This window comes from Thunnus thynnus, chromosome 16 (genome assembly GCF_963924715.1).
Source record: "Thunnus thynnus chromosome 16, fThuThy2.1, whole genome shotgun sequence".
Taxonomy (NCBI): domain Eukaryota; kingdom Metazoa; phylum Chordata; class Actinopteri; order Scombriformes; family Scombridae; genus Thunnus; species Thunnus thynnus.
In genome coordinates this window covers 857,501-881,277 of record NC_089532.1, presented here as the reverse complement: position 1 = coordinate 881,277, position 23,777 = coordinate 857,501, and the positions used below count along the sequence as shown (strand labels likewise).

General features: G+C 43.9%; 1 protein-coding gene across 3 annotated transcripts in view; it reads left to right on the top strand.

Annotated features, from left to right (window-relative positions):
- Positions 1–1,301: 1,301 nt before the first annotated feature.
- The window catches only part of baz1a (bromodomain adjacent to zinc finger domain, 1A), a 27,018-nt gene continuing 4,542 nt past the window's right edge, over positions 1,302–23,777 (top strand). The window contains exons 1-28 of one of the 3 annotated variants that reach the window (XM_067613427.1): positions 1,302–1,432; positions 1,732–1,877; positions 4,527–4,805; positions 5,875–6,036; positions 6,424–6,525; positions 6,829–6,916; positions 8,269–8,391; positions 8,536–8,778; positions 8,863–8,958; positions 9,160–9,298; positions 10,193–10,324; positions 11,563–11,883; positions 12,084–12,249; positions 12,924–13,052; positions 14,393–14,463; positions 15,064–15,179; positions 16,061–16,299; positions 16,393–16,613; positions 17,679–17,809; positions 17,885–18,027; positions 19,157–19,308; positions 19,502–19,573; positions 20,385–20,467; positions 21,087–21,251; positions 22,143–22,357; positions 22,438–22,599; positions 22,685–22,863; positions 23,686–23,777. The exon at positions 23,686–23,777 is cut by the window's right edge and continues 117 nt beyond it. In XM_067613427.1, coding sequence (XP_067469528.1) covers positions 1,765–1,877; positions 4,527–4,805; positions 5,875–6,036; positions 6,424–6,525; positions 6,829–6,916; positions 8,269–8,391; positions 8,536–8,778; positions 8,863–8,958; positions 9,160–9,298; positions 10,193–10,324; positions 11,563–11,883; positions 12,084–12,249; positions 12,924–13,052; positions 14,393–14,463; positions 15,064–15,179; positions 16,061–16,299; positions 16,393–16,613; positions 17,679–17,809; positions 17,885–18,027; positions 19,157–19,308; positions 19,502–19,573; positions 20,385–20,467; positions 21,087–21,251; positions 22,143–22,357; positions 22,438–22,599; positions 22,685–22,863; positions 23,686–23,777 — 4,134 coding nt within the window. In that variant the 5' untranslated portion in view covers positions 1,302–1,432; positions 1,732–1,764. Of the gene's footprint in view, positions 1,520–1,731; positions 1,878–4,526; positions 4,806–5,874; positions 6,037–6,420; positions 6,526–6,828; positions 6,917–8,268; positions 8,392–8,535; positions 8,779–8,862; positions 8,959–9,159; positions 9,299–10,192; positions 10,325–11,562; positions 11,884–12,083; positions 12,250–12,923; positions 13,053–14,392; positions 14,464–15,063; positions 15,180–16,060; positions 16,300–16,392; positions 16,614–17,678; positions 17,810–17,884; positions 18,028–19,156; positions 19,309–19,501; positions 19,574–20,384; positions 20,468–21,086; positions 21,252–22,142; positions 22,358–22,437; positions 22,600–22,684; positions 22,864–23,685 lie in introns of all 3 variants that reach the window. The other 2 variants (XM_067613424.1, XM_067613425.1) reach the window with 2 other exon arrangements.

The window sequence follows — 23,777 nt, the reverse complement described above, 5'->3', positions numbered from 1 at the left end:
ATGTACAGTATATTTATATAGACTACTTACTTTAAATACTCCTGTCTCTTTAGTTACTGTATATTTATATAATGTTTACATTATATATATATATATATATATATATATATATATATATATGATTGATTATGAGTTAGGAGTCATTATTGCACATATATGTACAATACTGTGTATTGCTTTTTAATTCAGTTTGTATTACAGTTTGTTCTTTACCTGCTGTTTACTTCTTGTATGTGTCTATACTGTAGATTTCATTTTGATTTATGGGTAGTTTTGCCCCATTTATATATTTCCTTTAAATATAGATGTCCTTTTCATGCAAACTGTATGTTGACTGTTTCTTCATGTGTTGCTGTAACATCCAGGATTCAATAAAGTGTTATTTTATTTATTTGTTGTGTTTAATTATATATATATATATATATATATATATATATATATATATATATATATATATATATATATATATATATATATATATATATATATATATATATATATATATATATATATATATATATATATATATCAGTCAGAGGGACCAAACCACTACTTTTACTGCAATACTTTAACTACATCAAGCTCATAATACTTATGTACTTTTACTGTAGTATTGTACAGTATTGTTGTATTAGTACTTTTACTGCAGTAAAGTATCTGAGTACTTCTACTGGTGGCAGCAAAACAAGGCAACAATTACAGCAAAGCAACAATTACATTATGTAACACAGTTTTTGTTCCTGGGTAGAAACTGTTATTTCTGCCTAAAAAGTACAGAAAATGTCTTTTATTCTCTTCAGTCTTTGCTTTTGTGAACCGCGCGATGATATTTTGAAATGTATTTATTTCCAACAGGAAAACGGGCAAATTTGCACATTTTCATTCATATAAAGTCAGAAAAAAACAACATATGAATCAAAATGAACATGTATTTATACTAAAGTTATACAAAAGTGACCACAAAAGATTTAGAAGTGAGTTAAACTGTAAATCACTTTCACAAATCAGCCTCCAAATATAATCTGCCATTATCGTATCCAGTTACTCATATGTTGTTATTTCTGATTTTATGTGAATGAAAATGTGCAAATTCACCTGTTTTCTCATTGGAAATAGATACATTTAAAAATATCATTGCCTTGGTTACAAAAGCAGAGTTTGAAGGGAATAATGGCTATTTTTTAAATATACTTTTTAGGCAGAAACAATTAGGAAACAACACTTACTACCCAGGAACAAAAACAAGTAAAAATGTGCCAAACTAACTGTCAGTAAAGCAGTAGAACTGATATTTCCGAGCTTCCTCCGGGTCCGTGAAGCAGATGAAAACTTGGTCAACAAGCCGCCGTTGAGCCGCTCTCAGCTTTCAGCTCTCAGCCCGGGACTTCTTCACTTTGTACCGCGGATTATCTGTTCATCGTTACACAACTCGGTAAAGAACCGTCAGAAAGCTGCTTCTACTGAGTTCTACTGAGCCTGAGTAGAGTCTGTGCGGGCTGCGAGGTTCGGTTCGCTGTGTGTGAGTGTTGCTGTTCAGACACTGAGGAGCACATTTCCATGTGGGCAGATTAACAAAAGACCCGCTCTCCTTCTGCTCGGTCCGCCGCCCGCTAGTCTCACTCCAGGAGTCACTTTATAGTCTGACTGTTGACTTTGACTTGTTTTGTGAGAGTTTGTGTCTGATAATCGTTGTTTGTGACTCGGTTTCCCTCCTTTTTCCCCTCCTTTCAGAGACCGAGCGGCCGGTGGAAGCGGAGCTGCGAGATGCCGCTTCTCCACAGAAAAGCCTTCATCCGACAGAAACCTCCGGCGGACCTGCGGCCGGACGAGGAGGTGTTTCTCTGTAAAATCACACACGAAATCTTCAGGACATACGAGTAAGAGCCTCACAGTTCATCTGTCTCACCTGTCTTCACCTGAGAGCAGCTTGAAACTGACGTTAGTGAAGTTTGACTGACAGTTGGTCGGCTGGCAAACTTCCAGACGAGATAAACAAAAGCCAACTTTATTTCTGAATGGAAAATAAAACTTTTGTCAGCTCACAAGCAGGTGAAACTCTTCCTCGGCAGGCAGGAGGCAGGTAAAAACACCTGGCTGGAGTTAGAAGTGGGCTGGACAGTTTGGGGCAGGTGTAATGTTAGCTTAAGTTAGCTGCTAACTGGGCTAAAGTGAGTTAGCGGCTAACAGTGAAGCTAACTGTTGTAGCCGTTAGCTGAGTGGAAACAGGCCTGCTGGGAGTTCAGACTGGCTGTTTACCTGTTTACCTGCCCTGCTGACGGCCAGGTAGAGGCCACTTACACCTGTTCACCAGGACAGGTGATGAGTGAGCTCAGGACAGGTTGGTCTGTTGGCTCCTAAAGTTCAACATCAGAGAGGAAACTCATGAATCTGTGATGTGAATTCACTCATTCATCACATTTATCTGAACCATCAGCACAGCTTCATTAACCTGAAACAAGCTGCAACCGTTGATCGATTAGTTGATCAATCGATGATGAATCAGCAACCATGTTGATCATCAAACAACCGTTTAAGTCATTTTTCATTCGTTCAAAGCTCTTAAATTTGAAGTTTTACTGGTTTTCTTATGTTACTTTAAATTCAGTATTTTATTTATTTATTATTATTTTGGAGTTTTGATGATGTCATTAAATAAGACATTTGATGACATCACTCTGGGCTCCAGGATGTTGTGACGGATATTTTTCACCGTCTCACTGAATATTTTTATGGACAAAACAAGACATCTAAGGACGTCGTCCTGGAAACATGAATCCACATTTTTCACCATTTTCTGACGTTTAATGGACCAAACAACTAAATAATCCTCAAACCAGCTTGATAAAGAAATATATTCTGTTGCTCCATAAAGTAGATTTTCATCCTGTTTCACAAACTGCAGCTGTTTCTTAACCAAATAAGTGAAGAAACAGTCGTCCTGCTTCACACATCCGGACATCCCCTGGCCAGTGAAGGAGGATGATGATGATGATAATAATAATAATAAAAATGAGAGCAAGACAAACTGCACAATGACATTTAAATGAGCCAGAAGTAATTAGTAATTAAATGAACCTTAAATGTCGTTGCTGCTGAAGTTAAAACCGTCTCAATCAGCAGCGTTGCCAGACGGGAAATGTTAAAGTATTATGTCAGAGTCTTAAAATGATCATATTTTGAGGAAAATGATCCTACGAGAGTCAAAACCGAGAGAACAAATGTATAATTTCAGAAAACACAGTCTGCCGCCGCCGCCGGACGCATCACACAGTCGCACTCTGAAGATGCACGATCACAAATACAACTCAAAAAAAAACATTTCTACATTACGAATGTGAAATATCTCATTAAAGGAGGCGTGTTGGAGAAAAAAACATTAATGTTAGAAGCAGTTTAGACACTGAGATGTTTAGACGTTCAGGCTGCCGTCTTTCCTCTGCGGTGTAGATGTGTTTTTAATTTCCTACAGCACTGGAAGGCAGCAGGGTCACCCCGCACTAACACTAAGTGTCACAAAATGATCAAAGATGATGGTCCATTATGGGACTTAACGGGGCGTTATCATTCTACCATCTCAACCCAGCCTGTAATACACCTGCTACAGTGGTCTCCTGCAGCTAAGTTCCCTTTTTACCATCAAACATCCTGCTGATGTGGACGCCATCTGTACGGCGTCATAATCACTACGGCCGCCAGATGGAGGCGTATCACACCATGGTGTGATACTGGTGATACTGGGCCGACTGGTTATATAAGTGACTGACAGTGGACTCTACGTCGGCGTTGCTCCGCCTCCTCAGAGCTGATTTTTACAGCGACGGGTTGAGACGTTTTGAACATCAACGTCAGCGTTCGTTTAGTTCACGACTCAAACAGCTCGACGTCTTCAGGACCTTTAAATCCTGAAGACACAGAAACGACGTTTCATCTGTTTGATTTTATTATCAGTGACAGACTGTACGTCAGTTTCCATTATTTTAAACATGCTGATAATGTTCTTTTCTGGTACAAATTAAACCAGATCATCAATCATTTCTGTCTGCTGTCAGTCACAACCAGGCAGCAGACTATTATTATCATTATTATTATTATTATTATTATTATTATTATTTATTTCAATATTATCATTCAAAAAGCAGAATGTTTATTTTCTGCTTTTATAGCTGAATTTTCAGCTATATATGTGTTCTGTGGCTGCAGCTAATCCTGAAAGACCTTCAGACGATCACAAAGTGTTTCTAAAGTTGTGTTTTATTGATCATTATATGATGATTAAAAGCCAAACTATTTGGTAAAATTTCCTTAATCCAGATGAATTATTCTGGATGAAGAACTTGAGCTGTGTGTGAGGAAGAGGAGCTTTGTGCAGCTGATTAATTTGTTGAGGAACAGAAGACACAGTTTAGTTGTTGTCTAAATGTTTCTCTGCAGATGTTCTGGTGTTTAACTGAGTAAAGATCATCAGGACGGATGTTAAAGCAGTGAATGTTCTGATCATTGATGTAACTCGTCGTCTCTCTCCGCAGTGAGTTCTTCGAGCGAACCATCCTGTGTAACAGTCTGGTGTGGAGCTGCGCTCTGACGGGTCGAGCGGGCCTGACGTACCTGGAGGCGGTGGAGAGCGAGCGGCGGGCGAAGCAGAGCCTTCAGAACTTCCCGTCGGTGTTGGTGCAGCCGCTGCTCCACCTGGCGGCTCTGAGCCGCCGCTGCCGGCTGACGGAGCTCTGCGAGGACGTCTACACCTTCGTCAAAGACCGTTTCTTCCCGGGAGAGACGGTGGACGTCAGCGGACGCAACGGAGCCAGGTAGTGAAGGGGGCGGGGCTTTTCCTCCGCTGGTCAGAACAGCTCAGAGCTGCGACTAGCTGATAATCAGAAGTAAACATTAAAGTCTCTGATTCTGCTTCCAGATGTGAAGATTTTGCCTGTTTTTGGTCCTTTGTGACAGTAAACTGAATAAAAACTCGTCTTTTCACCATTTTCTGACATTTCAGAGACCAAACGGTTAATTGATTAATGGAGAAATGACTCATCTGTAGAATTACAACAGTAACGTTAACATTTGTAAAACTGTCAAACTAATCTGTCCATTAATATTCTTGATTAATCGTTTGCTTTATAAAACTTCAGAAAATAGTGAAAAGTTTCCTTTTATAATGTCGACGTCTTCAGAAACATTCAGTTTATCTGCTGCTTCCAGCACACAACAAATAACAAACAAGAAAGTTGGTTAACTCTTTATCGATTGATTGATTAATCAACTAATCATTGCTGCTCTACATTACATTTTCTTCAATGTAAAACCAAGAAAAGAAACAAATTCTCACATTTGAACCTGAAGCAGAAAAAAAAGCTGAAATCAAAATATTTGCTGATTAACTTTCTGTCAATAAACGAATCGACACGACTGTCTTTGTTCCGTTGTGGACTGTAGAGTCAACAGGCAGTGAGCAGCATTAATACTTCCTGCTTGCATCCTCCAAAGCATTATGGGAATTGTAGTTCCAAAACTTAGACAAAGTTATCCTCAAGACAGAAGAATTATAAATATAATATCTTCCATGTGTTGAGAAGCTGTGGACACGCAGGGATAGAAGCTGTTCTACAACATGTACAGAACAACTTAAAGCTTCTCTGAGTATCTCCACTTATCATCATCATCATCATCATCATCATCATCATCATCATAATAATAATGTATGAAATGTATCAGACGTGCAGTGAAGCTGTGACTCATCTGATGGCGTCAGTTGGTCTTTATTCCAGCTGCACCTTAAAGTACAGGTAGAAACAGGTGAAGTGATGTCATGCTGTGTGTGTGTGTGTGTGTGTGTGTGTGTGTCTGTGTCTGTGTGTCTGTGTGTGTGTGTGTCAGACTCGTGTGTGAGGTCCTGCAGGTTCACTCGCCTCATTCCAGCGCTAACGGAGCGCCGACCGCTAACGGCCACGCCAAGCCGGCTGACGGCGACACCATCGTCATCAGCGACAGCGACGACGAGAGCAACGCCTTCCAGAGTCCCACCGCACAGGTCAACGGGTCAGTAGGTCAAAGGTCACATGGTTTTAATGTTGCTAGGTCAACGGGTGATGGTATTCCAGATGATTCTTACGTGTGTGTGCGTGTGTGTGCGTGTGTGTGCGTGTGTGTGCGTGTGTGTGCGTGTGTGTGTGTGCGTGTGTGTGCGTGTGTGTGCGTGTGTGTGTGCGTGTGTGTGTGTGTGTGTGCGTGCGTGTGTGTGCGTGTGTGCGTGTGTGTGTGTGTGTGTGTGTGTGTGTGCGTGTGTGTGTGTGCGTGTGTGTGTGTGCGTGTGTGTGTGTGTGTGTGTGTGTGTGTGTGTGTGTGTGTGTGTGTGTGTGTGTGTGTGTGTGCGTGTGTGTGTGTGTGTGTGTGTGTGTGTGTGTGTGTGTGTGTCTCTCTCAGCAGGAAGAAGAAGAAGCCTCTGAGTCCGTCAGTGTTTAAGTACACAGTGAGGATGATGAAGGACGAGCACAGCGAGCCGTTTACTGTCAAAGCCAATCAGATGAGGTGAGAAGCTTCACCTGCAGACCAATCAGAGGGCGGCCTCGATGACTGGACAGCAACTCAAAACTGTTTCAGTATAGATATGAGTTTCAGTCTGAATACAGACTTGAATAAAATGTGAACTTATCCTTTAATGTACAAACAGCTCTGAGAGCTTGAAGTGAAGTGAAACACAGCTGAAGAATCAGACAGATCTGCTCCAGACAGACAAATATTAGAATCATCCAGTTTCCACCAGAGAAACGTTGCTGCCAGAATCATGGATTTAACAGATGTCATTAAATGTGTTTTGTGTTGTTTGTTCAGTCGGAGGAAGAATGTTCTGTCCAGAGAGAGACTGAAGCTGCTCTTCAAGCAACACTGTGAGCCTCAGAACGGGACCATCGCACTCAAGGTGAGAACATTACCCACAATTACCCACAATGCCCCACAATTACCCACATTACCCCACAATGCCCCACATTACCCCACATTACCCCACATTACCCCACATTACCCCACATTACCCCACAATTACCCACAATGCCCTACAATGCCTCACATTACCCCACAATTACCCACAATTACCCACAATGCCCCACAATGCCCCACATTACCCCACAATTACCCACAATTACCAACAATGCCCCACATTACCCCACAATGCCCCACATTACCCCACATTACCCCACATTACCCCACAATTACCCACAATGCCCCACAATGCCCCACATTACCCCACAATTACCCACAATTACCCACAATGCCCCACAATGCCCCACAATGCCCCACAATGCCCCACATTACCCCACAATTACCCACAATTACCCACAATGCCCCACAATTACCCACAATGCCCCACAATGCCCCACATTACCCCACAATTACCCACAATGCCCCACATTACCCCACATTACCCCACAATTACCCACAATTACCCACAATGCCCCACAATGCCCCACATTACCCCACAATTACCCACAATTACCCACAATGCCCCACATTACCCCACAATTACCCACAATGACCCACAATTACCCACAATGCCCCACAATATTTACTTTTGATGACATTTACTGTTTTCATTTGTCTGGAGTGAATTGATGTAGCTACAGAGATTAACAGTCCTAACAGGTTTAATAACGTGGATTAGTTTATTATACAGTCTCCTACATTATATATATGTAAACATTATTATATCATTTTTTGTGATTATTGCAGCCAAAAATGTTCCAAAAAAATTGTGATACAGTTTGTGATGCTTTGTTTCTTTTTGCGGTAAATTTGCAAGCAAAGGAAAATAATTTGATTTTGTTTTAAATAATAATAATAATTTTGCCTCTGTAATCAGTTGTTTGGATAAAAAGCATCCTGCAGATCACAGTAACTGTATTTCAGGTCCAATGTTTAATGTATTTTCTTAACATGAGAACCAGTTATATATGAAGTTCTATAAAACAGAAAATACTTGAGTTCCATTTATAACCTTTATTAAATAAACTCAACATTAGCAGCAAATAAAATCATCAATAATGCCATTAAAATAAATCCATTAACCTAAAAATCTCACTGAGCATCTGAAACAGATCAGTTATAAAGCTGCACATTTCAAAGACATTAAGAACCTGAGACCTGAGGTCTGACGTCCTGCCTCAGAGAGCTTTTTTATGTCGACGTGATGACAGTGAACGCAACACGTCACGGTACGATACGCTGCGTGCTGACGTCTCTTCCTGTGTGTTGATGATGTGACTTCCTGTGTCTCAGCCCTCCACAGTGATGAAGTACCAGCTGTCTGAACAGACCTTCTCTCAGTTCTTCCCTGACGAGCCGCCGCTCTTCCCCTTCAGCCCCGCCTCTAAAGGCGGAGGCCGAGGCTCACCTGGACAGGTGAGAGCGATGGCTGCGATTTTCTCAGTCGCCCAAGTTGCATAAATAGTTAACTGTGTCTGGAGGAGAAATGTTGCTTCAGATGTAAATGTGGTGTTTTTGTGTGGTTTAATATTATTTCTAAAGCATCTCGTGTGTTTTCAGGCGAGCTCGTCGCTGCTGAAGGCGGCGGAGGAGAAGCTGAAGCTGCTGCAGCAGAAGGAGGACATGGCGACTGCAGCTCAGGATAAAGCTCGACTGAAGAAGGAGAAGGAGGAGGCGCAGGAGGCCAAGAGGAGGGAGAAGGAGGACAAGGAGAAGCTGAAGGAGGAGCAGAGGAAGAGGTTTGAGGAGGAGAAGCAGAGGAGGAGGGAGGAGAAGGAGCGCAGGAAGCTGGAGAAGGAGAGAGTGAGTCACACGTGAACATCAAAAATAAAATGAACGAGATGAAACTGTGGCAGCGTGGAGACATTTCTGAACTCTGATTTACAGGAACGAGAGAAGCTGAAGGAGGAGAAGAAGAAATACGCTGAACGACTGAAACTGTGGAACAAACCCAGAGAAGATATGGAGTGTGAAGACCTGAAGGTCAGTGAACGCACCACCACCTGTCAACTGATAACAGGACCGAAATGATCAGGAATCAATAAATATCAGCAAAAATATTGATAAAAATCAAGTATTTTCCTGTTGATCATAGAAATTTATATTAATTTCTTTATAACAGAAACAGACTGTAAATCCAGACTTTGAACCAGGTTCTGTGTGTGTTTGTGTTGGTTCTACCAGGAGCTGCCTAGTCCGGTACCAGTGAGGACTCGACTCCCAGCGGAGCTCTTTGGAGAAGCTCTGATGGTTCTGGAGTTCCTGCGGGCCTTCGGCGAGGTCTTTGACCTGAAGGACGAGTTCCCCGACGGAGTCTCTCTGGGTGAGAACATCATTTCTTTAAACTCTTAACAGTCTCTGGTACCTTTCATGGTTCTGATCACAGTGTGAGTCAGTCTGGTGCCGTGGTACTGGTCCTGTACCAGTTTGATTTGCAGGAAATGATTACAGGTTTATTACCAGGTAGGTTTGCACATTCGAGGAATTTACTTTGCTGTTGTGGTGAATGATAGTTCACCACAGTGACTTTGAGGTTCTAACGGAGGTTCTGGAAGAGCACTTTGCTCTATTTCAGTAGATGTTCTTCAGGTTCTTCAGGCTGAATGGATTCTACTGTTACATTAGTTAAAATCAGAGGTTCTGTAGGTTCACTGTGTTCCTACAAAGGTTCTGTTGGAGGTTCAGTTCGTTTTTAATAGAGAGTCAAAAAGAGGTTCCATGGTTGGTTAAAATACATTTAAAAAGTTGTTATTGGTTGGTTCTAGAAGTTGAATGGTTCTAGGATCTAGAAGTTAGGCAGGTTCAGATGTTCTAAATGTTTCTAACAGTTTCTGGAGCTGTTGTGTGTGTTTTTGTGTGTGTGTGTGTTTTTTTGTACTTAAGTTTTTTTAAATATAAGTATATACGTTCTATCAGATGTTCTGTGTTTGGTTCTGATAGGGTTTGTCTCTTTTCAGAGGTTCTGGATGTTTAGTTGGTTATAAAAAAAAAAAAAAAAAGTTCTCTCTGCACAGAGGTTGTGTTGGTTCCAACAGATGTTTCTAACAGATGTAATGTCTCTACAGAGGTTCTGGAAGTTGTGTTGGTTCTAATGTTCTCGCTCCCTGCAGAGGTTCTCACTGACGTTTGTTTGTTTGGTTCTAATAGGTTCTCCCTCTCTGCAGAGGTTCTGGATGCAGGTTTTGTTGGTTCTAACAGATGTTCTCCTTCTCCACAGAGGTTCTAGAGGAGGCTCTGGTGGGTTCTGATCCTGAAGGTCCTCTGTGTGAGCTGCTGTTCTTCTTCCTGTCGGCCATCTTTCAGGCTCTGGACGAGGAGCAGGAGGAGGTGGCTAAAGACCAGGCCGAAGGTCAGACAGGTTCTCTAACCTCCGAACCTAAACCACCACGACTAAATACCCGACCCCAACTAAACCCTAAACCACCACGACTAAATACCCGACCCCAACTAAACCTAAACCATCTGGACTAAATACCCGACCCCGACTAAACCCTAAACCATCACGACTAAATACCTGACCCCTACTAAACCCTAAACCATCACGACTAAATACCCGACCCCGACTAAACCCTAAACCATCACGACTAAATACCTGACCCCAACTAAACCCTAAACCATCACGACTAAATACCCGACCCCAACTAAACCTAAACCATCACGACTAAATACCCGACCCCAACTAAACCCTAAACCATCACGACTAAATACCCGACCCCAACTAAACCCTAAACCATCACGACTAAATACCCGACCCCAACTAAACCCTAAACCATCACGACTAAATACCCGACCCCAACTAAACCCTAAACCATCACGACTAAATACCCGACCCCAACTAAACCCTAAACCATCACGACTAAATACCCGACCCCTACTAAACCCTAAACCATCACGACTAAATACCCGACCCCTACTAAACCCTAAACCATCACGACTAAATACCCGACCCCGACTAAACCCTAAACCATCACGACTAAATACCTGACCCCAACTAAACCCTAAACCATCACGACTAAATACCCGACCCCTACTAAACCCTAAACCATCACGACTAAATACCCGACCCCGACTAAACCCTAAACCATCACGACTAAATACCCGACCCCAACTAAACCCTAAACCATCACGACTAAATACCCGACCCCGACTAAACCCTAAACCATCACGACTAAATACCCGACCCCAACTAAACCTAAACCATCACGACTAAATACCCGACCCCAACTAAACCCTAAACCATCACGACTAAATACCCGACCCCAACTAAACCCTAAACCATCACCCCAACTAGTCGTTACCATGGTGTCAAACTGATATTGGTTCTCACAAAGATAGAAAGACCAGCTCACACACCTGAAACCTCCTCTAATAGTCTGTATGTGTGTGCGTGTGTTCGTTTGTTTGTGTGTGTGTGCATGTGTGTTTGTGTGCGTGTGTGTGTTTGTGTGTGTGTGTGCATGTGTGTTTGTGTGCGTGTGTGTTTTTGTGTGTGCGTGTGTGTGTGTGTTTGTGTGTGTGTGTGTGTTATTGTGTGTGTGTGCGTGTGTGTGTGCGTGTGTGTGTGTGTGTGTGTTTGTGTGTGTGCAGACCTGTCGGAGGCTCTGGACGATGACTCTGATCCCACTCAATCGGCGCTCAGCGCTGTCGCCTCATTGGCTGCTGCTTGGCCTCAGCTGCATCAGGGCAGCAGTCTGAAGCAGTTGGACCTGGACAGCTGCACGCTGTCAGAAATCCTGCGTCTCTACATCCTGGCGTCTGGCGCCGACTGTAACCACGGCAACGCCAAGTTCCGCTACCAGAAGCAGGGCGGCTTCACTTTGATGGACGACCCGTGTGTGGAGCTGCGATTGGCTGAGCCGGTGCTGCTGAAGAGGCTGTCGTGCACGTCGGTATACGACCTGATGCCAGGTCAGCAACCGACCAATCAGATAGCAGCTGAAATGTCATTGATTGACATCAATCAAGTTATTAATAGTCAAATGTCGCACTCTGAGGAGGTCAGGGTGTATCAGTATTGATTGATTTAGATGTGTATGAGAGGAGCTAGCCATTGATGTGTATTGCTAGGTATTGATCAGTTATTGATCGGTTATTGTGTGTCTGTGTAGGAGAGAAGCTGCGGATCCTGCAGGCTCTGGTGGGGAAGCTGCTGACGTTGGCGTCCAGCAGAGATCTGATTGAAGACTGTGTGGAGGAGCAGAGAGGCGCCAAACAGGAACTGAGAGAGATCAGAGCTGAACAACACCGCCGCGAGAGAGAGGAGGCCGCACACAGGTACACACAACATACACAACATACACAACACACACAACACAGGTACATACACAACATACACAACATACACAACACAGGTACACACACAACATACACAACATACACAACACAGGTACATACACAACATACACAACATACACAACACAGGTACATACACAACATACACAACACAGGTACATACACAACATACACAACACAGGTACATACACAACATACACAACACAGGTACACACAACATACACAACAGAGGTACACACAACATACACAACACAGGTACACACACAACATACACAACACAGGTGCACACAACATACACAACACAGGTACACACATAACATACACAACACAGGTACACACAACATACACAACACAGGTACACACAACATACACAACACAGGTACACACACAACATACACAACACAGGTACACACATAACATACACAACACAGGTACACACACAACATACACAACACAGAGGTAAACACAAGAATGCATACCATCATGCATTACACATATGTGTTTGAATGTAAACACAGGCAGCGTAGACATAAGTTGTAACACATACTGAGGTTTAAACACATTTAGGTTTATGCAACAAGAATAAAACACATTTGAACTTAAATCCTGATGTGTTGTGCTCCTCCTCCTCTTCCTCCTCTTCTTCTCTCTTTCAGGGTTCGTCTTCGTAAAGAGGAGCGGCTGCGGGAGCAGGAGCAGAGGCTGAAGGAGAAGGAGGAGAAACTGAAGGAACAGGAGGAGAAACTGAAGGAACAGGAAGTGAAGGGAAGACTCCAAACAAACAGGTAGAAGAAGAGTGACGGAGCCGCAAACATTCAGTCGCTGTCTGTTTTACTTCCTGCGGGTCAGATACGGAGTAAATGTCAGCAGTTGAAGTGTAACGAGGTCAAACTAATTTAAAAAATCATGTTTGTGGTAAAACTAAAACTGTAAAACAGTGGATAAATAGTTTTGAGCGTCACATGACCTCAGTGAAAAGACTCGTCTCACTATCAGAATTTCATCCATTCAGTCTGAAACATTTGGAAAGTCTAGAAGAGCCGCATTCAATTATTTTATTCCCCTTCAAGTTAGCAGAGCGCTAACGGGAATTAGCTGCTCGGCTAAGGAAAGTTTCTAGTGAGCATGCTCAGTACACATTCATCCAGCCAGCGCAGGGATGTTAAACCCGCCTACATCTGCTGTTTACAGACTAATTCATGTTCCAAGTAAAACCTCTTTTAGAGAATTAAAGCTTCTCTTGCTGTTAATGTGCTATAACACTCTGTCTACTGGGAATGTGATGGTGGCTGTTCAGTATTAACCTTCATGCTGGTGGTGAGGATGAGACACTGACACTGAGACGCCTGTAGGAGCCCCAGATATTATATAATAATATATATAATCGTCGGGTCTGGTTGTATTTCTTTCTCACAGATGTATGAAAAGGTCTTTAAGATAGCGGCCCAGACTGGAACCAGATTTGGACAAATCCAGAACATGTGATAGGCTCAACATTTAGTATTTCCTCCGTTGTTCTCTGAGATGACTCAGAGGAGGAGATTCCATCCTTTGAATGGCACCGTCCAGTCTAGATATCACATTCAAGAGGATCCCAATCCAAAGATTCCTCGATCTGACCTCCTACTGGGCCTACTGGGAGTGATGGGAAGGAAACAAAGTGCTTTTTGACTAGACTATGCACTTGTAAAAACTTGAAGAAATGAGATTTAGTCAAGTCATGTTTTCTAACTATGTGCTCAAAAGAAAAGTGATTGTTTTGAAAAAGATCCCTCAGACACTGAACCACTGCAGAGTCTACTGGTGAAGGTGGGAATATCCCAGTAGACACAGCAGGTAACAAAGTGAGCGTCTGTTGATGTTTAAAGTGACCTGAACTGGGACTTCAGGCTTTTGGTTTAGTGGTTTACTGAGGATGTTCCAGCTCTGATAGGAATCTGGTTCCCAGTAGATAACTGGGAGAATGTTGGAAGTCCAGTATGTTGATGCTGATCCCTCTGCCTCCTCCTGTCTCTCTAGATATGATTTAACTTCATAAAGTCGTTGATTAAAGGTTTTACAACAGTTACTGAGACAAAACGAGGAGAATAAACAGGAAACGTTCAAACGTTGTTTGTGTCTGCAGTGAGACTCCTGCTGAACAACACGCTGAGGATGACGAGGAGCCAAATGCTTCATCCAAGAAGAAGATAAAAGGTAAAAAAAATAAAGACATGATTGTTTGCTGCGCGTCTGATCTGAACTCTTCTCCTGCACATCACACTTCTTTTACCAAATATCTTCTTCTAGACAAACTTCAGACACTAAATATATAAAATATGATCTTATTTTTAAACAGTTTACAAAATGCAACATGTGTTCTAATGATAAATAAACACATAACAGATAATATTACACCTAAATCTTCAAAATGTTAATTGAGGGTTAACGTCGGTTTCTCAATAAAAAAACTTGCTCCATATTCATGTCCTCCATATTCATAATTATGATCATTTCGACAAATTTCATCATCAGTCTGCAGTTGACTCAACAAACCATCCGAGTTCCTGTTCTGAGACCTAAAATAAGCCGAATGTGTGAGAGTTATTTAACACTGGCTTCATATTCAGGTAGTGTTGAGTTATTATCAGCTGCAGCAAACAAACAGGACGATGAGGAAGAAAGTTTGAAAACCAAAGAGCAGGAACTATCTGAAACTGAATCTGGAGAGATGTGGTTACAGTAACGAGAAAGTGTTTTTATACTTCCTCTTTTTTCCACTGAATCACCAGTTTCTCTTCTCTCCTCCACCTAAAGGCAACCAGAAAGAAAAACAGCAGCCGCAACAGCCGACCTCTGACCCCAAAGCGTCGTCGTCGTCCTGCCCCCCCAGCAGCCTGACTGCAGAGGAGCTGGAGGAAGAGCAGGAGAAGGTCAGAAACACACAGCGGCATCGTTTCCTCTCAGCTTCACACGTCATCATTCAGTAGAAACAGTTTAATATTTATTCAGTCTGCAGATCTTTGTTTTTGTGGTTTTAGTCTGAACGGAGGCAGAAAGAAGAAGAAGCATTTACACATAGAACTAGTTTAGTGTGGATGTAATCTGACTATATAATCCTTCATAATAAACTAACATTTATTTAAATATAATCTGTTCTGTCACCACTGGGATGAAAATACAAACTGTTCTGTTTACGTTTTCAGGACCTGAAAGGTTCCCAAAACCAAGGCCTGTAAAAAAATCTCTGTTCAAATCCTGTTTTCATATTTTTTCAGCCCTTTAATATTATTTCATTTTTATAGAACACATCTGGGAAGCATTCAGCATTAATGTCTCAACAAGTTTTGTTCCTAACATCACCAAACTTTGTAGGGACAAAATCCACCTTCTGTGCAAAAACGTATTTAAAGTTGATCTGAAGCTAATATGAAGCTTCAGCGTCCAAATGAGTCAAATCCAGTAGATATCTTTCAACGTTACAGTCTTTTTAGTGCCAAAGTCTTTTTGTTACTATACTTCCACCTGCAGCTCAACAGGGAAACACAAAGACTGTAAATGTGTCAGATATCCACTTGATATGACGAACTCAGACTGCTGAAGCTGAAGAGAAGCTTCACACAGACTTTTAAAAGCATTGAAAGCACATTTGAAGGATGTTTTAATATCTAGTATGAACAGGAGGAATGATTACAGCGAGGAAAAACCTCTTTCACTGCTCATATTGGAGACAGACTTAAAAAAAACAGTGAATCTGTCCTTTAACACAAAACAAACCAGTCACGTTAGAATCAGTGATCTGATGGTCTCGCAGGTTCGAGAGCTGCAGGAACGGATCCAGAAGGCGGCGGCCTGCACCTGCCTGCTGCCTCTGGGCAGAGACCGGCTGTACCGCCGCTACTGGCTCCTCCCGTCCGCCTCCGCGCTGTTTGTAGAGGACGACGGCTTCGGCCTGACGGAGGACATGCTGCAGCCGCACCCAAAGCCCGCCCAGGACGCCACAACCAAGATGGAGGATGAGGAGGGCGTCAAGGAGGAGCCAGCTGAGGGAAGGTAGGTCACTCAGAGTTCAGGTAAAGAAGAGCTTCAGTGTTCAGAGAGTTTTCTGACGATGACTGAAACGTCCTCGTTTTCTTTTCTGGATAGTGTCGGCTCTAGCCCCGCCCCCCTCCACACCTGCGGCCCGCCAGTCAACCGTCCCAACCAGTGGTCCTTCTACAGCTCAGTGGAGGAGGTGGATCAGCTGATCGAAGCTCTCAACCCGCGAGGTCATAGAGAGAGCGGCCTGAAGGAGGCGCTGCTGCAGGAGAGAGAGAGACTGCAACACCTGCTGCAGAGCTGCGACAGCAACAAATACAGACACACAGGTACACACACACACACACACACACACACACAGGTACACACACACACACACACACACACACACACACACACAGGTACACACACACACACACACACACACACACACACACAGGTACACACACACACACACACACACACACACACACACACACAGGTACACACACACACACACACACACACACACACACACACACACACACAGGTACACACACACACACAGGTACACACACACACACACACACACACAGGTACACACACACACACACACAGACACACAGGTACACACAGGTACGTACACACACACACACACACACAGGTACACACAGGTACGTACACACACACACACACACACACACACACACACACACACAGGTACACACACACACACAGGTACACACACACACACAGGTACACACACACACACACACAGGTACACACACACACACAGGTACACACACACACACACAGGTACACACACACACACAGGTACACACACACACACACACACACACAGGTACAAACACACACACAGGTACACACACACACGTACACACACACACACGTACACACACACACACAGGTACACACACACACACACACAGGTACACACACACACACACATACCCACACGTACACACACACACACACACAGGTACACACACACAGGTACTTACACACACACAGGTACACACACACACACACAGGTACACACACACACACAGGTACACACACACACACACAGGTACACACACACAGGTACACACACACAGGTACACACATACACACACGTACACACACACACACACACAGGTACACACACACACACACACATACCCACACGTACACACACGTACACACACACACGTACACACACACAGGTACACACACACAGGTACACACACACAGGTACACACACACACACAGGTAAATAAATAGTTCAGGGTGAACACACAAAGGTAACTACAGACTCAAGTAACACACCACCTGTAAACAAACAGGTAAACACACGAGTATCACTGTGACCTTTGCGAACACACCTGTGAACACACACCTGTCCTCCTGTCCAGATGATCCAGAGTCATCGCGATCTGTCCCAGAATGCACCGCTGCAGCTGAGACTCTGATGGAGGTCAGACTGAGAGACTTGCTCCTGGACATCGAGGACCGCATCCACCAGGGAACTCTGGGAACTCTGAAGGTACACACACACACCTGCTGCAGCTGACCTCCCACACAGCTCAGGTAGAACTCACCTGTCTCCTTCTGTTGGCAGGTGATGGACCGACAGGTGTGGCGCTCAGCGTTGGAAGCAGGAAACTACGAACTGCTGTGTTCTGACGGCAGAGAGAACGGAGGGATGAACGGACGAGTGGAGGCCATGGAGGTGGACTCTGCTCACCTGAGAGCCAGAGACAGGTAGACACGGACATGAGACACGTGGACACAGACATGAGACACGTGGACACAGACATGAGACACGTGGACACAGACATGAGACAGGTAGACACAGACATGAGACACGTGGACACAGACATGAGACACGTGGACACAGACATGAGACAGGTAGAGAGACGGGTAGAAGCTGCTTCCAGGTAGATAGTATTGATTGATTATTCAGGTGACTCATCTCTTATTGATCCCAGTTCTTCTTCTGTTATCTGTATTCAGGTAGTTTGACTCTTTCATCAGATGAAATGACAAACATCAGCTGATCGCCTCACGTCAGTTTCAGCTTTTATTCATATGTGGAGTTCTGTTCACAAACCTTCTTGTTTCAACACCAGGAAACGTCCTGAATGACGACTAAAGATAAAACCATCAATATACAGGAGTGAAAGAAACATATGAACTTACCAATACTTTAGATGTTTTACAAACTGTGTCTCAGATAAATGAAAAACAAAGTAAAACAGTGACATGTGCAGTAGATTATATCTGTCATGAAACATCATCTACATGGAGATACGGTGACATGTTGATTATTGTACCAGTTTAACAGAATAATCTTATTGCTGCTCTGGTTCCCAGTTAACCAGCTCGAGTTTTATAAACTGTCATTTGAAAACTGAACCCAAAATAGTTTTGATGAAGAACTGGAGAACAAATAAAATGCTGCTGACTGCCAGTAGTTTCACACATCACAGTCAGTTTAAATGATTCCTGAACAGAGATAATAGATAATAAAATAAATAGATGCTGTTTGTTGCTTATCTGCTTATTTTACTGACTTTTGCAGCTGAAATACGTTTTGAAAGTTTGCAGCGTTCACTGTGTTTTTATTTCTCCTCAAACAAATGAATACAAATACATTTATAAAGATGACAAAGACACTTGAACTTACTGTTTAATGTGTTTAAATATCTAAAACTCTTCCAGGAGAACCTGAAGCTTTTTACTGGCAGTAGTTCACACTAACTGCAGCTAGAGGGCGCAGTTGTCGTGTATGTTTTTAACCCTCCTGGACAAACATCCTGCTTCCTGTTGGTCTTCCTCTTCCCCTGTATGTGTCCTGTGTATTTATTATAAACTGTACGTCGTGTTTCAGGCTGCAGGAGTTGAAGTCCGACGGCGTCGCCGCCGCCTGCAGCAGCGGCAGCGGGACTCCGCAGGCCGTCAGCAGCTCGGTACGGATCCTGGCTCAGGCTCTGGTTCACATCGAGCAAGGCATCGAGAGGCGCTTCCTCAAAGCTCCGCTGGGTGAGTCTCACACTCCGGGGCCTGGAAAAGTCTGGAACAGCCTGGAAAAGTCTAGGAGGGAGAATCTGAACTGACTGAAAACAGAAAATAAAAGCACTGATCGCTGAGACGATGGAAACATGTCTGGAGGTTTTATATGTGCAGTGTGACTGTGTATTATTTTATCAATAACATCTGTTTCCTCCTCCTGCAGGTGAGGAAGACTCAAAGAAAGACCAAAAGATGAAGAAGAACAAGAAGAAAGATGAGGACCAGGCCAGTGATGGTACGACTGTGTAGAGTTCAACATTCAGCAGTTTGAGAGTTTCTGTCTCGTCATATTCTGATCACTGCATGTCTCTGTCTCTGTTTGTGTCTCTGTTTGTGTCTCTGTTTGTGTCTCTGTTTGTGTCTCTGTTTGTGTCTCTGCTTGTGTCTCTCTGTTTGTGTCTCTGTTTGTGTCTCTGTTTGTGTCTCTGTGTGTGTCTCTCTGTTTGTGTCTCTGTTTGTGTCTCTGTTTGTGTCTCTGCTTGTGTCTCTCTGTTTGTGTCTCTGTTTGTGTCTCTGCTTGTGTCTCTCTGTTTGTGTCTCTGTTTGTGTCTCTGTTTGTGTCTCTGCTTGTGTCTCTGTTTGTGTCTCTGTTTGTGTCTCTGCTTGTGTCTCTGCTTGTGTCTCTGTTTGTGTCTCTGCTTGTGTCTCTGCTTGTGTCTCTGTTTGTGTCTCTGCTTGTGTCTCTGTTTGTGTCTCTGCTTGTTTCTCTGCATGTGTCTCTGCTTGTGTCTCTGCTTGTGTCTCTGCTTGTGTCTCTGTTTGTGTCTCTGTTTGTGTCTCTGCTTGTGTCTCTGCTTGTGTCTCTGTTTGTGTCTCTGTGTGTGTCTCTGTTTGTGTCTCTGCTTGTGTCTCTGCTTGTGTCTCTGTTTGTGTCTCTGCTTGTTTCTCTGCGTGTGTCTCTGCTTGTGTCTCTGCTTGTGTCTCTGTTTGTGTCTCTGTTTGTGTCTCTGTTTGTGTCTCTGCTTGTGTCTCTGTTTGTGTCTCTGTTTGTGTCTCTGTTTGTGTCTCTGTTTGTGTCTCTGTGTGTGTCTCTGTTTGTGTCTCAGACGGCAGTGACAGCGGTCGAGTCATAAAGACGGTGTTGGAGCGATGGAGGGAGTCTCTGCAGTCCTGCTCCAGTCTGTCTCAGGTTATTATTTCCAGCTCATCATTCAGAAGGATCATTGAATGTGTTTACCTGCTCAGCAGCGTCCTGGTGATGATCATCAGGATGTGTTCTGCACAAGCCTCCTTGTTTTCTGATCTGCTTCCATCCACTTCCTCTGACGTGTAGAACATTAATTCCACCTGGAAGGTTTTTGGCATCGCTGAGCTGTAGCAGGCTCATAGACGTATACTCTTATTAAAATATGAACATTAATCTCCATCCTGCGGTCAAAGTTGTTTGAGTAACACAAGGAGAAAATTCACTTTGGTTTGGTTGGAACACAGAATTAGAGTCACAATTCTCATTAAAAACCTGGAACCAACAAATCTTTTTGCATTTTTGCTTAAAAAAAACTGAAACGATTAATCGATTATCATATTAGATGTCCATTAATATTCCTTTCATCAACTAATTGATTAATTGACCAACTGTTTGAGCTCTAATCGATACACATCCCTGCAGAGCAACAGTCCGAGATGTTTTCCTGTCACAGCAGGTGTGTGTGTGTGTGTGTGTGTGTGTGTGTGTGTGTGTGTGTGTGTGTGTGTGTGTGTGTGTGTATTGTGTGATTAACTTGTGTGTGTGTATCACGTGTGTTCAGGTGTTTGTCCACCTGTCCAGTCTGGAGCGCAGCGTCCTCTGGTCTCGCTCCGTCCTCAACGCTCGCTGTCGCATCTGCAGACGCAAAGGAGACGCCGACAACATGCTGCTGTGTGACGGCTGTGACAGAGGACATCACACCCACTGTCTGAGACCCCGCCTCAAGGTACGCACACACACACACACACACACACACACACACACACACACACACACATCTGGACCACCACGTCCTCGCTTCACATCCAGCCGAGGTGTTGGACGGTGTTGGATATCGTCTCCGGCTGGCTGTCGGAAGACGTTTTCATCTATAAACTACAGTCAGACGTTGATTCTGCTGCAGGAAGCTGTTTAATACTTTTTATTGGAGTTTCAGTCGACAGCAAACACTTTGACTGCTGCAGCTACAGGAAGCTCCTCCTCTCACTGTAGACAAGAGGAGAGATCAGAGAAAACTGATTAAATTAATTTATCCAGTCACTCATTTTCTGCTGTTTATCTGCTTTCAGGTCATATTCATTTAATTATATCATTATGAATTATTGTTATATACAGCTGGGAAGTTCTGAAAAAAATGTGATCTAATAATAAATTATTCTAAGTCTCGTCCATCATAGTTTGATCCTTCACCAGTATGATGCTTGAACCAGTATGAAATTGTCTTCTATGTGGTGTTAAAAAGGTCTGAAGTTCAGTAAAACCCTGATAACGTGTACCGACAGCACGGTAAACAACAGAGACCAGTAAATAAATAAAAAGTTGCTCCTTTAACAATCAGAAGCTTTCAAAAGAGGAATTTGACGTGTGGTCGGTTATATCTGCAGAAAGAGTTCAGGATGGTTGTGATTGTATCCGTCCTTTATATTTACCAGTTTCTATTTTGTGTTATTCTCGTGTGTTATTGTGATGCATTTTCCTGTAGATGTGACGTCGTCTTGTAGGTGTTTGTCCACAAACTGCAACAAGCCGCCAGAGAGAAAAATCTCCATGTTAGATGTTAAAGTAAAGCAACAAGCTAACATGCTAACGCTACGTTTACCGTCTCTGTGTGTCTCAGTCGGTTCCAGAGGGGGACTGGTTCTGTCCAGACTGTCGACCCAAACAGAGATCCAGCCGCGTCCCGTCCCGTCAGCGCTCCTCTATCGACGAGGAGGAGGAGGAGGTGGAGGATGACGAACAGGAAGAGGAGGAGGAAGAGTCTGAGGAGGAAGAGGAGGAGTCAGAAGAAGAGGAGGAGTCTGAGGAGGAGGAGGAGGAAGAAGTGGTTGTGAGGTAAGTGTGGAAATATTTCAACCTCGTCCAGCTGCACTGAGATCAGTCTTAAACAGCAGCTCCTCTTCCTCTGTCTGCAGCGCCAAGAAGAGCCAGGCCCCGCCCCCCAAAGGCAAGAGTCAACAGGCCACGCCCAAAGGTCAACAGGCCACGCCCAAAGGTCAACAAGTCACGCCCAAAGGTCAACAGGCCACGCCCAAGAACAACACTGCTTCAGCAGGGAAAAACTCGTCCGCCTCCAAGTCAGTGTCTGTTGTACAACTGCCCATATAGTCTTTTAAGCATCGTTCCCAGTTCACCCAGTTTACTGATTCCATCCAATCACAGGTCCTCAGGGAAAAAGGCCACGCCTCCTACATCCAAGGCCAACACGGCGTCCGGCAGTAAAGCTCCACCACGCGCCGGGAGTCGGATCAGCGCCCGCCTGAGCCACGAGATCCTGCCACCGAACGGCAACACCAGAACCTCACCTGGTCAGAGCGAGACCCGCAAGAGGCCGCCGACAGGTAAACAAACAAACTACTGACCGTAAACAAACTACTGACCGTAAACACCCGCCAGCAGGTAAACAAACAAACTACTGACTGTAAACACCCGCCGACAGGTAAACAAACAAACTACTGACTGTAAACAAACTACTGACCGTAAACACCCGCCGACAGGTAAACAAACAAACTACTGACTGTAAACAAACTACTGACCGTAAACACCCGCCGACAGGTAAACAAACAAACTACTGACTGTAAACACCCGCCGACAGGTAAACAAACAAACTACTGACCGTAAACACCCGCCGACAGGTAAACAAACAAACTACTGACCGTAAACACCCGCCGACAGGTAAACAAACAAACTACTGACTGTAAACACCCGCCGACAGGTAAACAAACAAACTACTGACCGTAAACAAACTACTGACCGTAAACACCCGCCGACAGGTAAACAAACAAACTACTGACCGTAAACACCCGCCGACAGGTAAACAAACAAACTACTGGCCGTAAACACCCGCCGACAGGTAAACAAACAAACTACTGACAGTAAACACCCGCCGACAGGTAAACAAACAAACTACTGACCGTAAACACCCGCCGACAGGTAAACAAACAAACTACTGACCGTAAACACTAGCCGACAGGTAAACAAACAAACTACTGACAGTAAACACCCGCCGACAGGTAAACAAACAAACTACTGACCGTAAACACTAGCCGACAGGTAGACAAACAAACTACTGACTGTAAACACTAGCCGACAGGTAAACAAACTACTACTGATAAACACTAATAAACATCATCAGTAACATCTCTCCTCTGCTCCTCCTCCAGACGTGACCCCCCCTTCTAAACCCTCCAAACCCGTCCTCCCCGTCCTCCCTCCTGCCTCCTCTTCCTCCTCCTCGACCTCCTCATCCAGACGC